A 21,260-nucleotide genomic window follows, 5' to 3' on the forward strand; every position below is an offset into this window, starting at 1 on the left:
ACCCGAAACGTGACACAACAAATATAGAATAGTATTGTGTTCTAAATGGAAGTTTTTTTCACCTCATTATATTAATAAAAAAGTTATAAAATAGCTTTTATGATTGTAATTCTTATCGCCATCATTTTACTTCTTGTTATATAATTATTATGTTTTCTTTAGGCTGGATTATTGTGGAATAACCATCTTGATAACTGGTTCTTTTGTACCGTGGCTCTACTATGGCTTTTATTGTCAGATCCAGCCAATGATTATTTACTTGACGATAGTTGTTGTGCTCGGAATAATGGCAATGGTTGTATCACTGTGGGACAAATTCAGTGAATCTCGCTTTCGTCCTTTGAGAGCAGGTGAGGAATTTATTATTTTTTTTTTAAATTTATTTGAAGCAGGTTAGAAAGAATCAAACTGTTACTTAAATTAATAATAATGGATTAGTTTTTTAATTTAATATATTAATTAATTTTTTTGTGAGTGATTTACATTAATAATAAAACAAATACAATGGATCCGCTTTGCTCTCAACAAAGTTTGTTTTCATATTATTCCCTCACACATAATACTAATATTTCTTAATTGACCTCAATTATTATTGACTTGTAACAATTCATTAATTTGTTTTTTCATGAATGAAATAAAAAAGTTTGTTTTTATATTATCCCCTCACCCATAACACTAATATTTCTTAATAGACCTCAATTATTATTGACTTGTAACGATTCATTAAAAAAATTTTTTTTTTTAATAAATAAAAGTATGGTAATTGAAAACCATATGATAAAAGTAAAGCTCTTTAGCTCATCATGTTTTACTTTAAATAACTTTAATGCAATATACTTCAATCGAGTTTATTCTTTTAACTTAAAGCATTAAAAACACCACTACGTAAATATCTTTTGATAAAAGAAAAAAAAAATTAAGAAAACTTTTAAATTTGAATAAAAAATTAGGTTTTTTGAGTGGAAGTTAGCTAAGAAATTTAAAGTCATAAAGACTCTTAAAAGATATTTTAAAAAACGAAGTAAACTTGTTGAAGCTCTACCAAGAGAATGTCATTGGGGAAAAAATGTCTGTGTCATGGTGTGACTGGAGGTTAGATAACTAACAAAGCCATACTTGAATTATTTCAGCGAGTATGATCTCAAAAAATTCCCTTTTGAGGACCAATAATTAAAGCTAAAACTCATGTAATTCCAAAGGTTTAGAACACATTAGAACACAATATAGCGTGTTCATTAAATTTATATTTATTTTTTTAAAAAATATATTTATGAATTAAATTTTAAAAATACTATGCTTGTAAATTGAACACAAAGTTATTAATAATTGACATAGTTTTGACTTATATACCTTTTTTCAATTAGAAGGTTAATTCTTGGTAATTTTTTGTGAAAAAGTCTTCTATCAACATTTCTGTGTCTAAACCTTCTAAAAGATAAACCTATTAATAGAAAAGCATTGCATTAGTTAAAAATGTGGCAAGTGAAAACCATATGAAAGAATAATGATCATGAGAGATAGTTGACCGTGGATGACTTATACGAGAAGATGGTTGGGGGTGCGGTCAAAATACAACACAAATAAGTTGAAGTAACTTATTTAATCGTGCCAACGTTTCGGCCAGAATCTCTAGCCTTCATCAGGGCTAAGGACAGAACAAGATGATTACAGAAAATAAAATATAAACAGAATGACATAAAGTAAATAATTGTGCACAATGAAATTAATAAAATAAAGCGATGAAAGAAGTTGAAAATAAAATGTATACATACTTGATTGAATAAGTTGGTAAAATAACATAATTAAGGAAATAAAATAAAAATGAAGTTATATAATGCAAAGAAATATGAATATATTAGTTTATTTTGAATTTAAAAATTAAAATTATGGAAAGAAAAAGAAAATATATGTAACCATAATATTAGATAAAGAGGCAAAATATGAGTAAAGTTTAACGAAAGAAATGAATAGAAAAAAAAACAATAATAATATATGGTGAACTTAACTAATAACGTGGATAAGGGAGATTGAAAAAAGATGAGGGGGGTAAAATAAAATAGAAGAAAAAAAGAGAATAAAACATAAAACGAACCTGTTAGCTTGAAATCTTACCGCCAAGTGGCTTCTGTGCCGCGAACGCCCAGACTCCGAATTAAAAAATAGTTTCCAAAAAAAATTTCCAATAAAGCTAAATTAAAAATATATGTTATCTTAATCGTACTGATATCAGGGAAAATAGAGCTAATAATTTTTATATCAGACTTTGTACTCTTAAGTATATCATGTAATAATTGGGATGTATCTATTGAAATAGTTAATTTGTAGTAACGATTTTTTAATATTTTTATTTAGCTGTTTTTACAACTTTTGGCTTGAGCGGTGTCATACCAGCTGTTCATTACACCATCTTGGAAGGATGGTTGAACGCGGTATACTTTGCATCCCTTGGTTGGCTAATCTTGATGGGTGTACTCTACATCTTAGGCGCTCTCATCTACACCTTCAGAATACCTGAGTGTCTCTTCCCTGGAAAGTTCGATATCTGGGTAATCAAATTATCTTTATAAGTTAAGTTGTAATAGAATGTGATGGGCAATTAATCTATTTTAAAAAAGTTGTGCTAATTCTTTTCTTAGCCAAGTTGTCAATTATATGAATACTTGCACATTCAGTGACTGAAGAAAGTATTTGCACACCACGATTCTTTTTACTAAATTATGAAATAAAAAAACTCTATTACTGGTTTTAAAGTATATTTTTAACTTAATAACTACAAATAAAATTCAAGTGAAAAACTTCTTTCATAAAACATCAAACTTACAAAAATTACAGAAAAAAAGTATTTGCACACCTTGAGTTTTATTATTTTTTTTTTTAATTTAATATTTTGTATAAAGTCCGTTGGTATCTATTATCGCTCGTAAACTCGGCATTGAGTGAACAAGGTTTTTAATTAAATCCATGTTAATTTGTTCCCATTCTTGCTGTAAAAGATCCTTGAGGTGGTGTCTACTTTTGAATATTTTTATCTAAAATATGCCTCAAATTTTCAATTATGTTTAAGTCAGGAGACTGTGGAGTGATATGAAGTTGTTGACAAATGCTAAATATTAACCACTCTTTAGTTTTGTTTGCTGTATGTTTCAGATCATTATCATGAATAAAAATATACCGATCCTGAATTCCTAATTTAGTTGCACTGGCTAGCAGGTTATGGCCCAAAATCTTGACATAACCTTCTGCATTTAAAATCCCTTCAATAGGTACGAGTTTTCCTACACCATTATAAGCCAGGCATCCCCAAACCATTACACTCCCACCTATAGACCTTACAGTAACTGAGACGTTTTGCTTCCTGAATTCTTCTATTTTCCTTCGCCGTGTCTTCTTTCTGCCATCAGATTGAAACAAATTAAATTTACTCTCATCGGAGAATAATACATTTCTCCAAAAACTGATGGGCTTGTTGATGTAATCTCTAGTAAATAAGAGCCTTTTTTAAGGTTGGTTTCACTGATACAAGGTTTCTTTCTCGGGACCCTGCTGTAAATTCCTTCAGAATTTAAAATGTTTCTAATTGTTGTAGTGCTCACATAAGCCCCAGAAGTCGATTCGACCATATTAGCTAGGAAATCTACATTAACTCCTGGATTTTTTATCTCCTCAATTTTGATTTTGATTTTTCTTTTCATCCTCTCATTTGCTTTCTTTAGGCGTTATTTGCAGTTGTGCCTCTTTTTTCAAATCTCATAATTATGTATCTGTCAGTTGAAAAATTAATACCTAACAAATCCTATATTTCGCGATATAATTTTCTTTGATTTCGAAATAATATAACTTTTTCGCTAGTAGCGGCACTTAGTTCACTTGTTTTTGGCATTAGGATCAGTTAAATTAAAACGAACTTAATAGATTAAAACATTTTATAGTACTGATAGAAAAAAACAGGATTATACTCAAGCGTACAAACAACACCGAGTAAACAAATATAGTGTGCAAATACTTTTTTCCTTGTGTTTATATTACGTTTAATTAAATTTTTATTATGATCAATATCTTTAATTGAATTTATATTGTTTGTTAACAAGTTTTATTTGTACTTTTTTCCTAAGGAACCTCAAACTATTTTATTATTATTTAAATTCATTATATAAAGAAAAGACAAGGTGTGCAAATACTGTATTTCTGTCAATATACATTCACTTGAATATTTTTTTCTATATGAATTCATAACGGAAAACCTGCCTACTAAAACATGAAGTATGTTTTCATCCTTACAATTACATATAGCACATATAAATATGCTCTTAGAAGGGTATATTTGGTAGACCAAGGTTTATAGTTTAAATTAAAAAGTTCACTTGTAGTCTTAAACACTGTCTGAATCAAATTAGTAGAATAGAGTTTTCATCATTTATGAAATGAAAAATAGTTTATTATTCTTAGACTTCCCTTTAGAACAATGGTCAGGTTACCCAGTATATTGGTCAAAAACAGTGTAGCTGCACCTAATTACAACTTATATTATAATTGCATATCATTAATTTTTGCTACAAGAGAAAAAAATAAATAAGTGAATACATAGAAATCAAAACAAAAAAGTAGTTACAATATTTACCGATAACAAATTCTAATGTTCAATATTTATATCATGTATACTGTTATAATATTGGTTCAGTTTGAGGAAGCAAAATGTGGTAAAATAGAACAGTTTCAAACAAGGGAAGGGTTGGTACATGATGCATTTAGAGGGAATGGAGTTCCAATGAAAGGCAGCTCGATTAAAAAAGGATTTGTCAAACCCAGCAGCTCGGTGAGGTTGGTAGTATGGGATTGGATTGAGAATTTGAAATACAGGTTTTCTAGGACACAGAAGGGGTGCTGAATACTAATTACTTGAAATAGAAAGGAAGCTGTGAAATACTGGCATTGGAAAGGTGGGTAAAGCCACTACAACTCTGCATAATACTGGGTTATAAGCATATCCCTTGTGATCCTAAAAACAGATCGAATTGATTGATTCATGTAACATTTAAGTTTAGCTTCGAGTTTGCCCAAGATTCCACCATATATTAGGCAGCCATAGTCAAAATGGAAGAAAACAAGGGAGAAAACTAAGAATTGACTTGACAGGTTTTAAGCAGAAGCAGATAATGCTATTCTATTGAATTGGTTGAGGGTTGATTTTTGGGAAATTGAAAATTTGGGAAATCAATATTTTCCATGATAGAGTTTGATGAAAAGTGACTTTAGGGTTTTTGACTGATTTGTGGAATAAGATAGGAGTATTATTTAGGATAAGGTTGGGAGGTCCTGGGATAGATTTAAGGATAGAGGGAGATATGATTATCATAGCTTTAGTATTTTCGGCATTTAATGTAAGTTTATTCTTGGTTACCCAAGTCCTTATTCTGTTAATATCTTCTTGTAGTTTAAGAATGGCATCAGAGGCATCATGAGGATCGAAGGAAAAGTAGATTTGTATGTCATCTGCATTGAGGTGATACTGGGGATACTGAATAGAAAGTTGCAGGTCATTCATTGATAAAGATGGAAAAAAGAGTAGAGAGGAACCTTGAGGGAGGGAAGGAGCTAAATGGAGGATAAAGACATAGTGGGAATGACTGGTAAGGAACCATTGAAGGGCATTAAATGTCAAAAAGAGACTGTGAAGTTTAGAAAGGATGGTAATATAGTCGACGGAATCAAAGGCTTTGGAAAAATCGAAGAGAAGAAGGATGGTGTGTTTCTGATGGTCTAAGGCTCTATAAAGGTCTTGAGAGATTTTAATAAGACCAGACTGAGTGGAATAGCCTGGGTGGAAACCAGACTAAAGGTGGTTCAAAAAGTTATTTTCCTTGAGAAACTGAGGTAAACAGGATTGAACTATACACTCTAAAGGTTTGGATAGGTTTGATAATAGGGAAATATGGTGGTAATTATTCGGGGTTTCTGGATTTGAGGTTTTATTCAATGGAAGGACTAGTGCAGTTTTTCAGGCAGAAGGGTAGATGAAACTTTGTAGGAAGAAGTTATAGATGTGATAGATGATAGCAAGAATAGAAGGTAATGAGGCTTCAATCAATTTAACTGGGATATTATTGGGAGTCGACGATGTTATCAGGTGTAATATGAGAAAAGAAGAAGTGTTTGGAATTAAAAAATCAATGACTCAGAGCCGGTGACGGTACAAAGGTTGAGGAAAGGATACGATAAGTATTGAGGTCATTGGCGGAAATAGAGGGAGATAGGGCTTGAGAAGGTTTACCTAAGGACTGTTTATGAAAAATGTCTCATTTATGTACTTAGCTTGAAAGTCCAGTTTTTTTTTACAACAAATGATACTCAGCACTCATTACAATTATTATTAATTATTTTTTAAATTTGCTTTACTAGTTTACTTTCCCATCTTTCCACAGATTCAAAATCCGTATCGAATTTGTAGCCTAAATGGCTGAATACTGTCATTTGGCCTTTTTCATTTGATGATTTAAATCGTGGATTTATTTTTTGAAACTGATTTTCATTAAAAATTATAATTTAATTTGAATCAATTTGTAATTATTATTTTTCTTAATTTGTTTTTTAGTTTCAAAGCCACCAAATATTTCATGTTTTGGTGATAGCAGCTGCGTTCGTTCACCTCCATGGGATCACTGAGATGTTCACCTATCGCATGTCTATCGGAGCGTGTGCCGTACAGAGCGCGACATTCATCACGTGACATCCACTATTGGCAGCCAGGTACATACCCGCTTGAGGCTCAAGTTTCAAATAAATAACTGCTTGTATCAAACAAAGAAGTTAGTTATCTAATTGAACCTTTGTAAACAATGCAACAACAAAAAAAAACTGTAATATATTTTGTTCAACAGTCAGTTATACAAAAAATATTTGTTTTTGTTTTGTTTTTTCCTAATCTTTTTGTACAATGAATGGAGTAATTTTTGAAGAAAAAAAAAAATGATTCCTCTTTTAATTATTGTAAATTAGTTATTAATTTTATATTCAAACCTACAAATGTGATATAATTGTATATAACATAAAGTAAAGGATGTTACAATTGAAAACATATGCATGCATATGTATATCTTTTAAGTGTCTAGTATTGTCCGATTGTGATAAATTCATACCAAAAAGAAAGATAAATAAGTAAATAAAAAAGTAAGACATTAATAATTAATCTTGCTAAAACTTTTTATAACTGCTGAAAAAATAACAATCAATTGAAAAAAGTGTCCATTATTCAACTCCCAATCTCATATCAGTCTCTGACATAACATAAATATTCTTTTAATATTTTTTATTTATTTATATTATTTTGTTTTTTAATTTTACAATTGCTGAAAAAAAATCTATTAAAATTTAATTTGATTGCATTAAAAAAAAAAAAAAAAAAAAATCAAATATAATAAAATAAGATTTTATCAATTTGCATTTATATGTAAAAATTAAAAAGTTTTTATGAAATGGAGAAGGTATGAGAAAGTATTGGTGGCCTGGTGATAAGTATATGGATGTTGCCGCTTTTTGTCACGTATTCTAAATTATAACATGCTTTAGACCATGCTGAGTTTTTTCATATTATAAATATATATTTATATTAATTTTTTAAAAAATTGAAAAAAAAAATCGAGGAGAAAACTTATTATAAAAGCTTATTTAAAGAAAAAAAAATGGTACCCCTCCCGCCATCATTTAATCATATTTTCTGAACGATTGGATTTTTAAAATTAATGCTCTTTTTTTTTTATTTCAAATTTTCAGTTTTTCATCTGATGAAAATACATGATACTTGATAATATCTGTCAATATTTTGATCTTCGAGTGAAAAAAATGATTACAGCATTATTTATTATTATTTTTTTATGTATGCTTAAAGGAGATAGGCAAAGATAATTGCGTTGGTTATTGAAGTAGGTTGCTTTATTCTTTTAGTTAGATTTTAGATCAGTGATGGGGAACCTTTTTGGTCCAGTTTATCAAAAAATATGAAATAATAATTCAAATTTTGTATTATTTGGAATAGATTAGTGAATTTTTGTTTATTGGGTAGTTTTTGAAAAATGACATTTTTTCTTCTTCAGTTTAAGAAACCATTAACTTAAAAAGTGGTACTAAAGCCATCACTACAGTTTTTAGTCATTTAAAAAAAAAATATTAAGGCTAGCTATACACTGGAAACTTTTGAGTCTTGATGATTAAAAATTCTAGTCTGTTGTTCCGAGCGCCCTCTGTATATTTGCCTAACATCATTTTTAAAATAGATTTTTTCGAAGAGAAAATTCCAATTTTTCATATAAACTCCCAATACAATTCACATCACAACTTTTTAAAAGATTTTTATCTGCATATTCTTTTATTTTTGTTTCATACAACACGAGACATACTTCGACATTATGCGATATGTTGATACAGACACAACTAAATTGCAACTGTAAAATCAGGAGCAACTTTTTGCCACTGTATCAAACTAGATATTTAATTATATATGTGCGTTCTATTTTGTAGGCAATGATTGAGTCTCCTGGAATATCGAAATTGTTGAAATTTTTTAGTTGCCACAAGTAAATAATCCCAGGTGTGCAGCCTAAATCAATTATAAGAACTACACAACCTTAAAGGGTTGGCCCTTAAGACTAACATAATATATTGAAATTCATTAAATTATATCTCCAAATCATGTTTCTTCCATTGGATATTATTTAATTCCAACATAACAAACTGATACATAAAGATTCAATTCAAAATTAGCATGTGATGACTTATTGTGCAAAATAATAGCTACGCATGCATCGCAGGTTCACCATCACTGTTTTAGATACTTTTACACCGTTGTGTTTTTTAATCAATGAAGAGTGTTTAAATCATTTGATATCTAATAGATCCAGTTAATTACTTCAGTCATCTGCGTAAAAGAGATTGTTAAAGTTATGTTAAAATAAATTGTTCATGTTTGTTTTTAATCAATAGTTTGTTCATACCATAACATTTGGATTACCAAAGGTCTAATAATAAAAATCCATTTGAAAGACAAAAACATTTTTTTATTTCTCTCATCGCAGTGTTAAGCAAATATTAGTTCCAATAATACAATAGCTAAATTAATAACCAAATGTCATAGCTACAATTTGTACAGTTTAGTTATAATTTCATTACAAATAATGTTTACACAACTTTGATTCAGAGTGTACTTAAAAAAAGTCATCAATATCGAAAGTGATTGTTATTTATTATTATTCAATTTCAGTGTGAAATTTTTTTTTTATTTCATTTATTTTACTTAAATATAGGAGTATAGTATATTTATTATCTTATCATTTCAGTTGAAGGTTGTATGTTAATGGGACCATATTGAGCGTTGCTGCATCTCCAGTATTTTTATAAATAAAAATAACAACAAAATATAGACGTGTTTATGAGGGAATTTCAGACTGAGTTTTTCAACTGTATACGCCGATGGATAGAGAATTTTTTTATCAACTATAAATTAAACTATAATTTATTCTAATTCATGAATATTAAATAATTTTTGTTCAAGCAAAAAAAAAAAATTATTCTCCTACAAAAAATATCAAAATTGTTTTCAAAACTCTTCCATTGATCTTATCGGGTTTATTATTTTTAGAATGTTCTTCCAAATGCAGTCTTGTATAGGTTATGATTTAATATAGTGATTAAAATTAAACATTTAAAAAACAAAAAAAAAACGAATAAAGAAAGAATAATAATAAATGTACTTTATTAATAATAAAACAACTGAAACAAATAACGAAAGAACAATGACAAATGTAATTTATTTAAAAACGAATAAAGAAAGAACAAATGATAGAAGTAATTTATTAAATATTTTATAGATAAGAATCACTATTGTTATCATTATAGTATGATGGTGTATGCACATGATCTGTATTATATATAACAAATATATATAATACCAAATTCATTATTGTATTTGATGTGTTATATTATAATTTGTTCTGTAGAGTATTTTGTATTGCTGTCAAATTATAAATATTTGTTGATATAAAACTAAAGTACATGTTTTATCTTAACTTTCCTTTGTGAAACTTCCTTTTTTTTTTTTTCTTTTTTTTAAAATAAAAAATATAATTTCATACTGATTTTATGTTTACAATTTTGGCTAGGTTTTACTATTGAAACTCTTGACTTCTTTTCAGCCTTTTGAAATAAATTTAAGTGTTTTTATTCAAAATTTTTACAAGGTTAGTGTCTATCCCTAATTTGTTTTGTAGGTAAAGTTATGTCGTCACACAGGAGGAGAGGGGGAGTGGCATTACCCTACTCTCCTTTAAAGCAAAAAAAGCCACACCCACCAAAGGATGATTTAGGTTGAAATTAATAGGAATATCAGGCATTGCAATCTAAATTGAAACAGAAGGCAGCCAGTGATTGGCTTGTACTCTTCCCCTACTCCTGTGCCACGCCCCTGAAAGGCACATAAGTCTAGCCTTTTTAACTTCACCTTTTCTCCTGCTGCTTATTCCTTCCTCCTAGACGTCACATGTGCCTGACTAACATAACCTATACCAACAGAATTCCTTATGGTTATTGTTTTCAAGAAATTTCACAATAAGTTACTGCTTAATTTTTTATATGTAAAATTAACAGATAACTGTTATGAAAGAGTTTTTATTTAAAAAGATTGCTCGATAACAATTATGATGTGTTTAAAAATTAAACAGCTTTAAATAAAAATTATGATGTGCTTATTGTTCCATGTGAAAAAAAGATGGTTAAGGGTTCGAACCATTATATACATAATAAACACAAATAAAAGAGTGTTTTGATGTTTCAGCATGAAAAAAAATCAAAGAAACAAAGAAGTATAACAAGAAATTAAGAAGATAACTGATGATACTAAAATAAAATAAAATATAATCATATTGAGGTGTAGATAGTTGACCGTAGATTAATGCTTGAAGAAGTTTGTAGGGGGGGTGCGGTCAGCAAAGAACAACATAAATAAACAAAACCATATTTATTTATTTTATGCCGACGTTTCATAATCAAAATATAATCAATTTTAAAAATAATATCTAGATAATCTTAACACATTTATTCTCTGCAACTCAAACGTTTCGGTAAATCTGGCCATTCTCAAGGATATCTTAATTATAATATCACAGCTTCAACAAAGTTAACTATTTGCATGAGTTGGAATAATCCCTGTAAATTTGACCAAAATTGGTTTTGTTGGTATTTTGTCCATTAAACGGGTTTGACTACAGACAGATACGTAACCAATTTGGTTTATGATGTGAGATGAAACAGAGGTGTTAGAGGAGGAAACACTGGTTAATTCTAGCAGGAAAATCATATTTTAATACCTTATAGGAGCTTAACAATTATTAGCATTGCTGAACAAATTGAGTGAGCTCCTCTAATCTTATTTTCTCCTATTACAATATAGGGGATGTTCATGATCTTAAGTTTAACATGTTAAATGGAGAAATGTTTCCTTCTTTTACCATGTTAAAACGATATGACATATAGCTTGGTTGAGAGTCTGTCCATAGTTCTGTTAAATGGAGAATGACGTCACGCAACAGACCAGCTGAGCTCAACACCATTTTTTTGTTGTGTTAGATTACTTGCTCGTAGTTTGTGTTTTGATTATGTTAGTATTGTTTTGGATGTGTTTAAAACTAATAAAGCAATGGGTGACAATAATAATAATGTAATAGCAGTTGTCAATTAGCTCATCTTGATTTCTCTTCCTCAAAAGTTAGAAGATCAACAAGGCATTCAGTTGCCAAATTTTCAAACAATTTCTACTTTTCACTCGATTTAGTCCTGTTGTAATAAATTACTTTAATCAAAACAATAACATGTAGTTTTGGAAGAAAAGGTTATAAAACAAGTAGCTCAGAAAATCTGTTTGGAACTCCTTTGCATTTAACATGGTGAAAACACTTTATATTTAACACATCATGAATACCCCTATAAAATAAAAAAAATTCTGCCAGATATGACTTAAGAAATGGCTGTTCTATCCTAATTATTAAAATTCTCTGTTTTATTCTATAAAAGGGAACACCTGATCTTAATCAATAAAATGTTATTACATTATTTCATTTTCAGAAGTTTTACTTCTGTTAGCAAATCACTAGACTGCCACAATTAATTTTTATTCATCTGCATGAATATAAAACTTCAAGAGCAGCAAAAAATCAAAAAAATATATATAAAATTTGAATGATTAATGATAATTCTGAAAATATTATTCAGATTTGTAAATGTATTAATTTAAGTCTGGTAAATTACTTTACTACACATTTTTGCTATTTCTGAATTAAATTTAAGATTTAAATATATTATTTCAATTTCTTGAGACAGGTAATTATTTATGAAATAAATCAAAAATTGTATCCTTATTAGTCTCAACATTTTTTATTTCAACAGTCCAACGTTTTGGCCATTTCGGCCATCCTCAAGGACATCTTCAATTATAATTTCTTCCTCACATTAAAATTTGTTTTGCAGGCTATACTGCCCAGGTCATTTATTATAAGTTAAAAGCCTATTTTTTTAAATATTTAAAATCATAAATATCCAAATCTTATTTTAAAATTATCCACCAAATCACTACCATGTACACAAACTATTTATTAAATAAATTAAATAGTTCGTGTATATGGTAGTGATTTGGTGGATAATTTTAAAATAAGAAGATTAGATATTAATGATTTTAAATATTAAGAAAAATAGGTTTTTAACTTATAATAAATGACCTGGGCAGAATAGGCAGCAAAACAAATTTTAAATTTTAATGTGAGGAAGAATTTATAATTGAAGATTGTTCTTGAGATGGCCAAAATGACCGAAACGTTGGACTGTTGAAATAAAAAGTGTTGAGACTAAAAAGGATACAATTTTTGATTTATTTAATAAATTGAAGATGTTATTTACGTAATAAAGTAATGAAATGCATGTTACCTTGGTTAAAGAAATGGCGCTTAGAGGATAGAGGACTAGATTATAGATGAGAGGGAGAAAGTTACGGGTCTGGAATGCAAGGATGGAGCACAACAAAAAATATGTAACAAATTGTAGTAACTAACTAAAATAATCATGAAGGCTTATATTATTGTCCTAATAAAATTAAGGTTAAATAAAAGTTAATTTTTGTACAATATTGTTTTGTTAAACAGCTTAATTTGAAAATAATACTGTGCTGCTGATTTCAAGCTAGAAGTGAAATCAAAATGTGATTAATTAGCATGTTAAACTATATAGGTATAAATTAATTTTATTTTTTTCTTTGCCTCCTAAATAATGAATATATAACTTTCATATTAATCAAAAATATAAATTATCTAGAAGTTCAGTAAAATTACAATTTAACCTAAAAGTGATTTCTTTCAATGGATTCCAATGTAAAATTGTTTAAAAAAGATAAGGGTAGAAACTTCATCACTCCCTGAGAGTGCATAGAGTGGCATATCTTTCAAAATTGCTCTTGTTTTTTTAGGTTTATAGACTGCAATTCCTAATGCAGTTTAAAAATAATTTAAATACTTAGTGAAATTTAAAGGATTGAATTGCACAAATTTTAGTAGTTAACAAGATGTGTATGGAGGTATGTTATTTTAAATTTCAAAGATAGTTTTTCAAATACTAATATTTATTTTTAAACAACTTGATTATCAATGAATTATCACATTGTCAGATGAAATATAATTAAATATTCTTATCAATTATAATTAAAAAAAATATCCATATAGTATAAACAAAAGGTTTATTTTCTTATAACTCCAATGTTTCGGCCATTCTCAAGGATATCTACCAATTAAAAATTTCAATTACATTCTAATCATTAAAAATTATTTTTAAAAACATTCTGAATTATAAATTATCCTGCCTTTGTCAAAATACAACTTAGTCGACTAAGGCAGTGGCCATTTTGAAAAATCTCTCATTGCAACTATGGACCCTCAGAGAGTAGTAAACTTTTTACTTGTTTTTTTCTGGTTTTACTTAAGAATCCATCAGCAGAAATTAATTTAGACTTACCTCTTAGGTATAGCTATATTTAACATAGAGTATTAGATTTAAAATTAACAGGAGACATAATTTAATTTCTACTTATGTTTACAATTATTATCAAATTTTCCTATAATTTTTATATTTTAATATATTTATCTGTTATTTCACTTATATGTTCACCATTAAAGCTCCCACCTGCTCCTTTGTCTATCTCATATCCACCTCCTCCATTCTGGCGCTGTCTTTCAACAGAGTGGTCTTGATTTGTTATTTATCTGTCATTATAGTTTATAATAGTACTTGATATACTTTTAAAACTTTGGGAGTTATTGGTAATAAATCTAAAAATATACAGTGGCCATTTTGAAAAATCTCTCATATTGCAACTACGGACCCTGAGGAGTAGTAAACTTTCTACCATCTTTTATTTTTTTGTTCCGTTTTACTTAAGAATCCATTGTCAGAAATTAATTTAGACTTACTTCTAGATACAGCTAAATTTTAATCTATTTTTACTGAACTACGGTAGACCTGACAAAAATTTTCGAATTGATTTTGATAGGACTCGAAAAACATGTTTAGGACTGTATCTTTGTTCGAACCAATTTTTTACAAAATAAAAATAAAATTTATCTTATCAAATTTTAGTCTCAAAACGATATATATTTCTTTATAAGTCTGACGTTTCGGCCATCCTCAAGGACAATCTATCACAACCAGACTTTATTATATATATGATTTTTAACAATTTTAAACTAATAATAATATTATTAATAAATTATCATACTTTAAATACAGTTTTAGAACCATATCAATTTTAAAAAACTTTATGCAGGCTTTTTAATCATTAATCTCAGTCCACAATTACCTTTTGAGACATTAAAACATTAGGGAATCATATAAATTTATTAATAAGCAATGCTTAGCTTATGTCTAATTACCTATTTTGGCAATTCTTCATATTAAATTAAAAATTAAAACTTTTAATCACAGTTAATTTTCACTATTATAATTTTCACTATTATAATTTATCACAAGGATATTTATAACCTTCCCCACACTCTGGTCAGGCATTGAATTTTAATTTAATATGAAGAATTGACAAAATAGGTAATTAGACATAAACTTCCGATTGCTTATTAATAAATTTATATTATATCTTTTGAGAGTTCTCCAGTTGAGTGAGCTGATGAGCAAATAAAGAATAAATTAATAGTTATTGGAATGAAAAATTTTTAAAATACAAAAAAATTGATGCGTTGCGAGTATCACGCACCTTTCACTTACTAAGCTACTTTCGTCCTTAAGTTTAATGTTGGTCAGTGAGCTCGTGTTGAAGTTATTGCTATTTTTGTGGTTTTAAAAAGAAAAAAATCTTTCAGGGAAGGGGAAAATTATTATTTTTCTTTCCTATTAAAATTTGTGTTTTAGAGCTGTCCGAGGTGGAAATAACAAATATAAATTTTGTTCTATAGCCAAGAATACAACAGTTTAATAAAACATAAAGCCATAATAGAATCGGAAAAGCTCGGGCAGTCTCCACTTTTCCTATTAGAATGGGATATCTATATTTTTCCTTTCTTCTTCTTTAGTTATTCATAAAATTCTTTAAAATTTTCTATTTACTCATTTTTATTATTTTTAAATATGAGAACTGTTTAATTTTTTTTTTCAAATAAATAAAACTAAAGGAAGAATTTTTTTTAAATTTGGAATTTAAGCCTGACTTCCTATTATTTAATTTAAGACCATTTAATTGTACATCGACATGCCGCATTTAATCAAAATCGTTAGAGAAAATCTGAAGTGTGTGAAAAATCAATTATAGAAAATGGTACTTCTGATCAGTAGATTTCATCGTTGCTCAAAAAGTTGCTGTCACATCCTAGGTATATACCCACCTCAAGTATATAATTTCGGTTTCATGAATTTTTGTTTTTTAGCTAGGCTTTTCACAGACCATCTTGTAAGACAAGGTTTTTTGGACTCATAGAAAATGTATTTTCGTCAAAAACTCCAATTTGAAATTTGTCACGATCATAATATTTTCCCTTACTATATATTATATACATATGGGTAAGTGAAAGTAAAAAAGAATGTATTGTTAATGAGACTGCTCAACCCTGATATTCTCATCTTCAAGTCACTGCAGGCAGACGTTTCACTATCTTCCTCCATGAGGACAATTACCCGAAAGGGACCCGATCACCCACGGTGATATAAAGACATTTTTATTATAAGTCTCTGATAACACAATACATATTTTGACTAATTTTAATTTTGTATTAGAAGAATTATTAAGTTCCTTTTTATTTAATGTACTATTTTATTTTTCAAAAGTTTTTTTATTTTGTTATGCTAAAGTAATCATAATACAATTATAAAATAATTTGACTCTACGTTTGTTTTATTTTATCTTTCATCATTCACTGTTGGGCTAGTAAAGGTTTCTTTTTGAACCCCTATCTGCCGTAAAGAAGGGTAAAGGTGACGAACTATTACAAAAGAAAATGCGAAATACTTAACCTATTTTGGCCTTTTCTGAATTATATTAATTGGTTTACTCACACATATTTTATCAATGACACCTTAAAAGCCACCTCAAATTGACTATGTATTTTTGTTGGAAAGCTTTAAAGGAACAAAAAAAAAAAAAACAAGCTGGCTCAAATATAAACACTTATTTGGTTAATATAACACTTGAAAACTTAAACATAAATAAATAAATGAGTTATAATAAAACAATGAATAAAAGTAAAATAAATAGGCCTTTTAGACAAAATAAAATTAACTAAATAAATTATGAAAACAAAAAACTATAGATGTATAAAAATAAATACTGATTGATGCTTGATTCACTCCAATAGGTCAGAGAAAGATAGTTTGCTGTAGAGATATGTAGGTCACCGCTCTGTAGCTACACCGCTGCAACTCTCTAACTGGTCCAAAGTTGGCTCTTCAACAGTCGAAATGTGCGGAACCAATATGGCCACACAAACAATTATTGATGGGGTCTAGTAATTTTAATGAATTATGCGATCTGAATTATTAACAACACTCATATTCCAGTCAAAGGCCAGAAACACAAAGAGGTCTGGTATTGGATTGTGAAATTGACTAAAATACTCACAATGTCTAATAAAATAACACCAACTAAACACAGGCAGGGCTGGTTACAAACTATCATGGCCACTTATTAGCAGGAACTGATTTAAAAACGAAGATGGTCAGCCTGTTACTAAGGGACGCCTTAGTGACGGTTATCAACCCTTAGCAACTGTCTTTATTACTTAATTATTACACACAAATATAAATACATACTTTTCTTCTCAAATAACTAAATCCCAATTAAAATAATAAAAATAAATCCAATTAAATTAAACACTAATACTAACTAAATACTATTTACAATTAAACACAAATTAATTATAAAATATGGCGTTAACAACTATACTAATAATAAAAATATACTACCAAAGTAAGGGGAAAAAAAATCGATGAATATTTTTAATGATTTATTTCATGGCTAATAATACTGTAATACATAAAATAAACAGCTCAGCTGATTCTACTCTTTATCCAATCTTTCTGAAAACTGCGCATCAACAACCCCTAAATGTGTGCCAGTAGCAGAAAGGGCATATATAAATATTTTGTTCCCTTTTCATAAATTGTAATAAAAGAACCATAATAAAAAAATAATTATATGTACAGATTTATTACAAAATAATAATAATAAAAAAAATTATAACAATAGTTTTAATAGCCATAAGGATAACAAGAAGCTGAATAGTTGATATTTGCATAAATAGCTCATTTCTATTTAGATTAATAATACATATAAATATTATTAAGGCTTAGGCAATGATTTTATAATTAGGGAAATGATAATTTAAACAAACAAAAAATGAAATCGAGTAAAAACTGCAAGTTTATTTTGAAGCCATGTTTTGTTTACCAATTTGACCACTTTCTTTCAAGAGTTCAACATCTCATTCTGATCTTACATCTATGATTTGAGAATGAAGCAATTTACTAAAGTAAACATAAAAAACAGATGTTTTCATTAAATACCAATAAAAAATAGTAAACAGCTGTTTTTATTTAATACCAATAAAAAATATTAAACAGCTGTTTTTATTTAATACCAATAAAAAATAGAAAACAGCTGTTTTTATTTAATACCAATAAAAAATAGTAAAGTCATAAAGACCTTGAACCATTGTTACGAAGTGGTCAAAAATGTATTAAATTCAGTTATTAAAAGTGTTCAAAGTTTTCTAATTAGATGAAGATAAAATTTATTATAATCACACAAAATCATGCATTAGTGATTGTTAAAGAGAATAAACAATTAACCCTGTAATTTTTCCATGTATTTTTTAAAAGCATTATTAGATGTACATTACCATAGCAATATGTGGAAATAGAAAATACAACTGTTCACATCTGATGTAAGAAAATTTTTATAATTTAAAGAGAATGCCTCTCAAAAAAGGCGATAGAAAAAATTCCAAAAAATATAGATTATGAATCAGAAGAATTAAATTCTCTTTTTTACTTATCTTCCTAAAAGTTGTGGTCACCAAAATTGCATGGTTTTTAAAATTTAAAACATATATTACATTATTTCAAGCAGCAACGTTCCATGGATAATTCTGTTTTTAATCAAACATTATAATGAAATATATTCAATAGATTTCATCAATAAGGCCAACTAAATTGCATTATAAGAATTGGTAAGTAATTTATTTTTTTTAAATCACAGAATTTCGGCAACCTCAAACACACGACATTTAAGTTGGTCAACAATATTATGTACAAATAACTCTCAGAATATCATTATATACAAAATCTTTTGAATTTATTTTGATAATTTTTTTTTTCCATTTTATACAATACAGCCTCATTTGCTATTTGTAACACATCTAACATAATTTGAACTTTTGATATCACGTTGAATAGTTTGAAACATAATTTTATTTGATATTCTAAACGGAATAAAATCATATTGTTTGTTTTGTATCAGACAACTTGTTAGAAGAAAAACAAACAAACACAATTCAATAGCAAAGGGGATTTAGGTTAGCTTTCAGATAACAAATTTTTATTATCAGAGGCATTTATTAAATCAAGTTTGATTTGTTTCCAACTACTTTATCACATTTTCAAACAGTGCTAATGGAGTTATTCCCCAATCCGATAATATTCAAATTCCAGCACGCTAAAAATTTCCTTACATTTACATACATTACACAGCACAAAAGCTTACTTCTAAATTATTGTTGCATGTTACCAGCTCTTATCATAGGATATGTAACTTAGAATATTTTATGACCAGTACTAAATAAATATGCTCATAAAAATTATCATCTATGTGTGTATACAATTATATGTGGAAAGTAATTATTTAAAATTAGACAGAAATAACAATTATTCTCAAAATTAATTTTTTTTAAAAACCTTGAAATACTGGTCATAATTAAGTGCATATATTGCACAAGGAAAAAACTTCGACTGGGCAGTGTCAATTTTTTTAGTTTAAACTATTATTTTTTTAAAATTACTAATATTCAAATAGATATTTAAAAAAAAGAACGTAGTAAAATGATCTATAATGTCTCATTAATCAACGAATATAGTTCGCCTCGAATATCTAAAAAAATTATCACTATATAACAATCTATACATGGTAAATACAGCATTATATTCTAAATGAGACATCTTCATAGTCAGAAACTATACACACTGACTAGAACATATCAAATTATCATTATTATTTTTTTGAAAATCTGTTAGAGAATGATCTAAAAACTTAAATCAGTATTAAAAGTGTACACAAGCGAGGATTTCTAAGTGTCTACGTGTGAGACAAGAGGAATACTTCAACAAACAATGGCTTCTGAAATTGGATTTTCTGTTATGTTGATCTGCCAATGATTGTTTTGTAGCCCTGGAACACTCTGCGAGCTTCTTACGCTGTCAACGGATGTTGACATTTTCATCATATATCCTAAGGAAATATAAATATATATTGATAAGAATATATATGGATAAGATTAATTGTAACTAATTTATACTAACCAAAAAAAGTCTGGAAACATTTACTACATAAAATTGAAATTTATTTTTTATCTAAAATAGTTTATTTTCCAGAAAGAAATTATTATTATATTATACAACAAACACTGAACTGTTTTTAAACAAAATACCACCACATAACATATCAGCAATCATTTAAAAAATCATTGATAAAAAAAGTAATGTAAAATAGGTCTGGAAACATTTAGTATCAACAGCTCCTACAGAGTAGTAAAACAATAACAATAGATTATTATATTCACTATTTGCTGAAAGTACAAAAGTCAGGAAACTATGAACAAAAGAAGTTATCACATTCTGTCGGTGATTAGCTTTTATAATGGAAGTGCCTGAGAAATGTATATAAAAATCCTGGTACAATTTTTAAAATAATCCAAATATATAATGAATGGGATTGTGCATCCAGTAGAACATGTAGTGGGCGGCCTCCAAAACTTAATCATTTACATAAACGGGCTATGAGAACAAAAAAGTGGCTAATATGTAATGTACCCTAGTTACTAAATACACCTCAGTCCCCAGATCTTAATACCATAGAACCTTTATGGGATGAATTAAACAATGAGTAAGGAATAAGGGGGTAAAAAAAACAAAGAAGAGTTAAATACTGCTTTAGTGGAAGAAAAAGTAGGAACACCTAGAGACAGGACGTTTGGTTTCGTGATCATTCGTTGTTTAGGCCGGAGAGGGATGAGAGCTCTTGGATGCAGGAGGGCTGGAACATACTTTGTCTCTATCAGTGGGACATCTTGAAAAAGAAGACATCAAAAGAGTTATCCAATAAGAATAAGATGCTTCTTTGTTTGGATCGCCGAGAGTTTTGTTTCTGTGTTGAAAACTGTTAGAGAACCAAATGCTTTGTTGAAAGACAGTGTTAGTTTGTGAAATAGAAGTCATCAAAAACTATCAGTCATCATAGAAGAGCATAAATTGGTTAGTGTTGCTCAAGATATAATTAAGTATAATTGTAAAAGTGTTATAAAAGATAAGTGTTCTGATTGCCTAGAAACCCGCTCTGAGATTAAGAGTCTACAATGTTATATATAATAAAATAAAAATTTTCATATTTATTTAATGTTTAATCTTTTTATTTGACCTTGTCATCTTCAAAACTATACTTTAGACATGAGAATAAGTAAAAACTATAT

At 28.2% G+C, this 21,260-nt stretch overlaps 2 protein-coding genes across 17 annotated transcripts in view; one reads left to right on the forward strand and one right to left on the reverse strand.

The window, feature by feature from the left end:
• AdipoR (adiponectin receptor) overlaps positions 1 to 14,177 on the forward strand; it is a 46,622-nt gene extending 32,445 nt beyond the window's left edge. For 3 of the 5 annotated variants that reach the window (XM_014432730.2, XM_014432727.3, XM_014432731.3), the window contains exons 6-8: positions 163 to 350; positions 2,353 to 2,546; positions 6,590 to 8,966. In XM_014432730.2, coding sequence (XP_014288216.1) covers positions 163 to 350; positions 2,353 to 2,546; positions 6,590 to 6,724 — 517 coding nt within the window. In that variant the 3' untranslated portion in view covers positions 6,725 to 8,966. Of the gene's footprint in view, positions 1 to 162; positions 351 to 2,352; positions 2,547 to 6,589; positions 8,967 to 9,326; positions 10,056 to 12,971 lie in introns of those variants that run through there. The other 2 variants (XM_014432728.3, XM_014432729.3) reach the window with 2 other exon arrangements.
• A 3,335-nt stretch (positions 14,178 to 17,512) lies between these two features.
• MESK2 (misexpression suppressor of KSR 2) overlaps positions 17,513 to 21,260 on the reverse strand; it is a 153,314-nt gene continuing 149,566 nt past the window's right edge. For 10 of the 12 annotated variants that reach the window (XM_014432724.3, XM_014432720.3, XM_014432719.3 and 7 more), the window contains one exon: positions 17,513 to 20,023. In XM_014432724.3, coding sequence (XP_014288210.1) covers positions 19,896 to 20,023 — 128 coding nt within the window. In that variant the 3' untranslated portion in view covers positions 17,513 to 19,895. The remainder of the gene's footprint in view (positions 20,024 to 21,260) is intronic. The other 2 variants (XR_001344307.3, XM_067045007.1) reach the window with 1 other exon arrangement.

This window comes from Halyomorpha halys, unplaced genomic scaffold (assembly GCF_000696795.3).
Source record: "Halyomorpha halys isolate HHAL.00 unplaced genomic scaffold, Hhal_1.1 Scaffold1103.1, whole genome shotgun sequence".
Classification (NCBI taxonomy): Eukaryota; Metazoa; Arthropoda; class Insecta; order Hemiptera; family Pentatomidae; genus Halyomorpha; species Halyomorpha halys.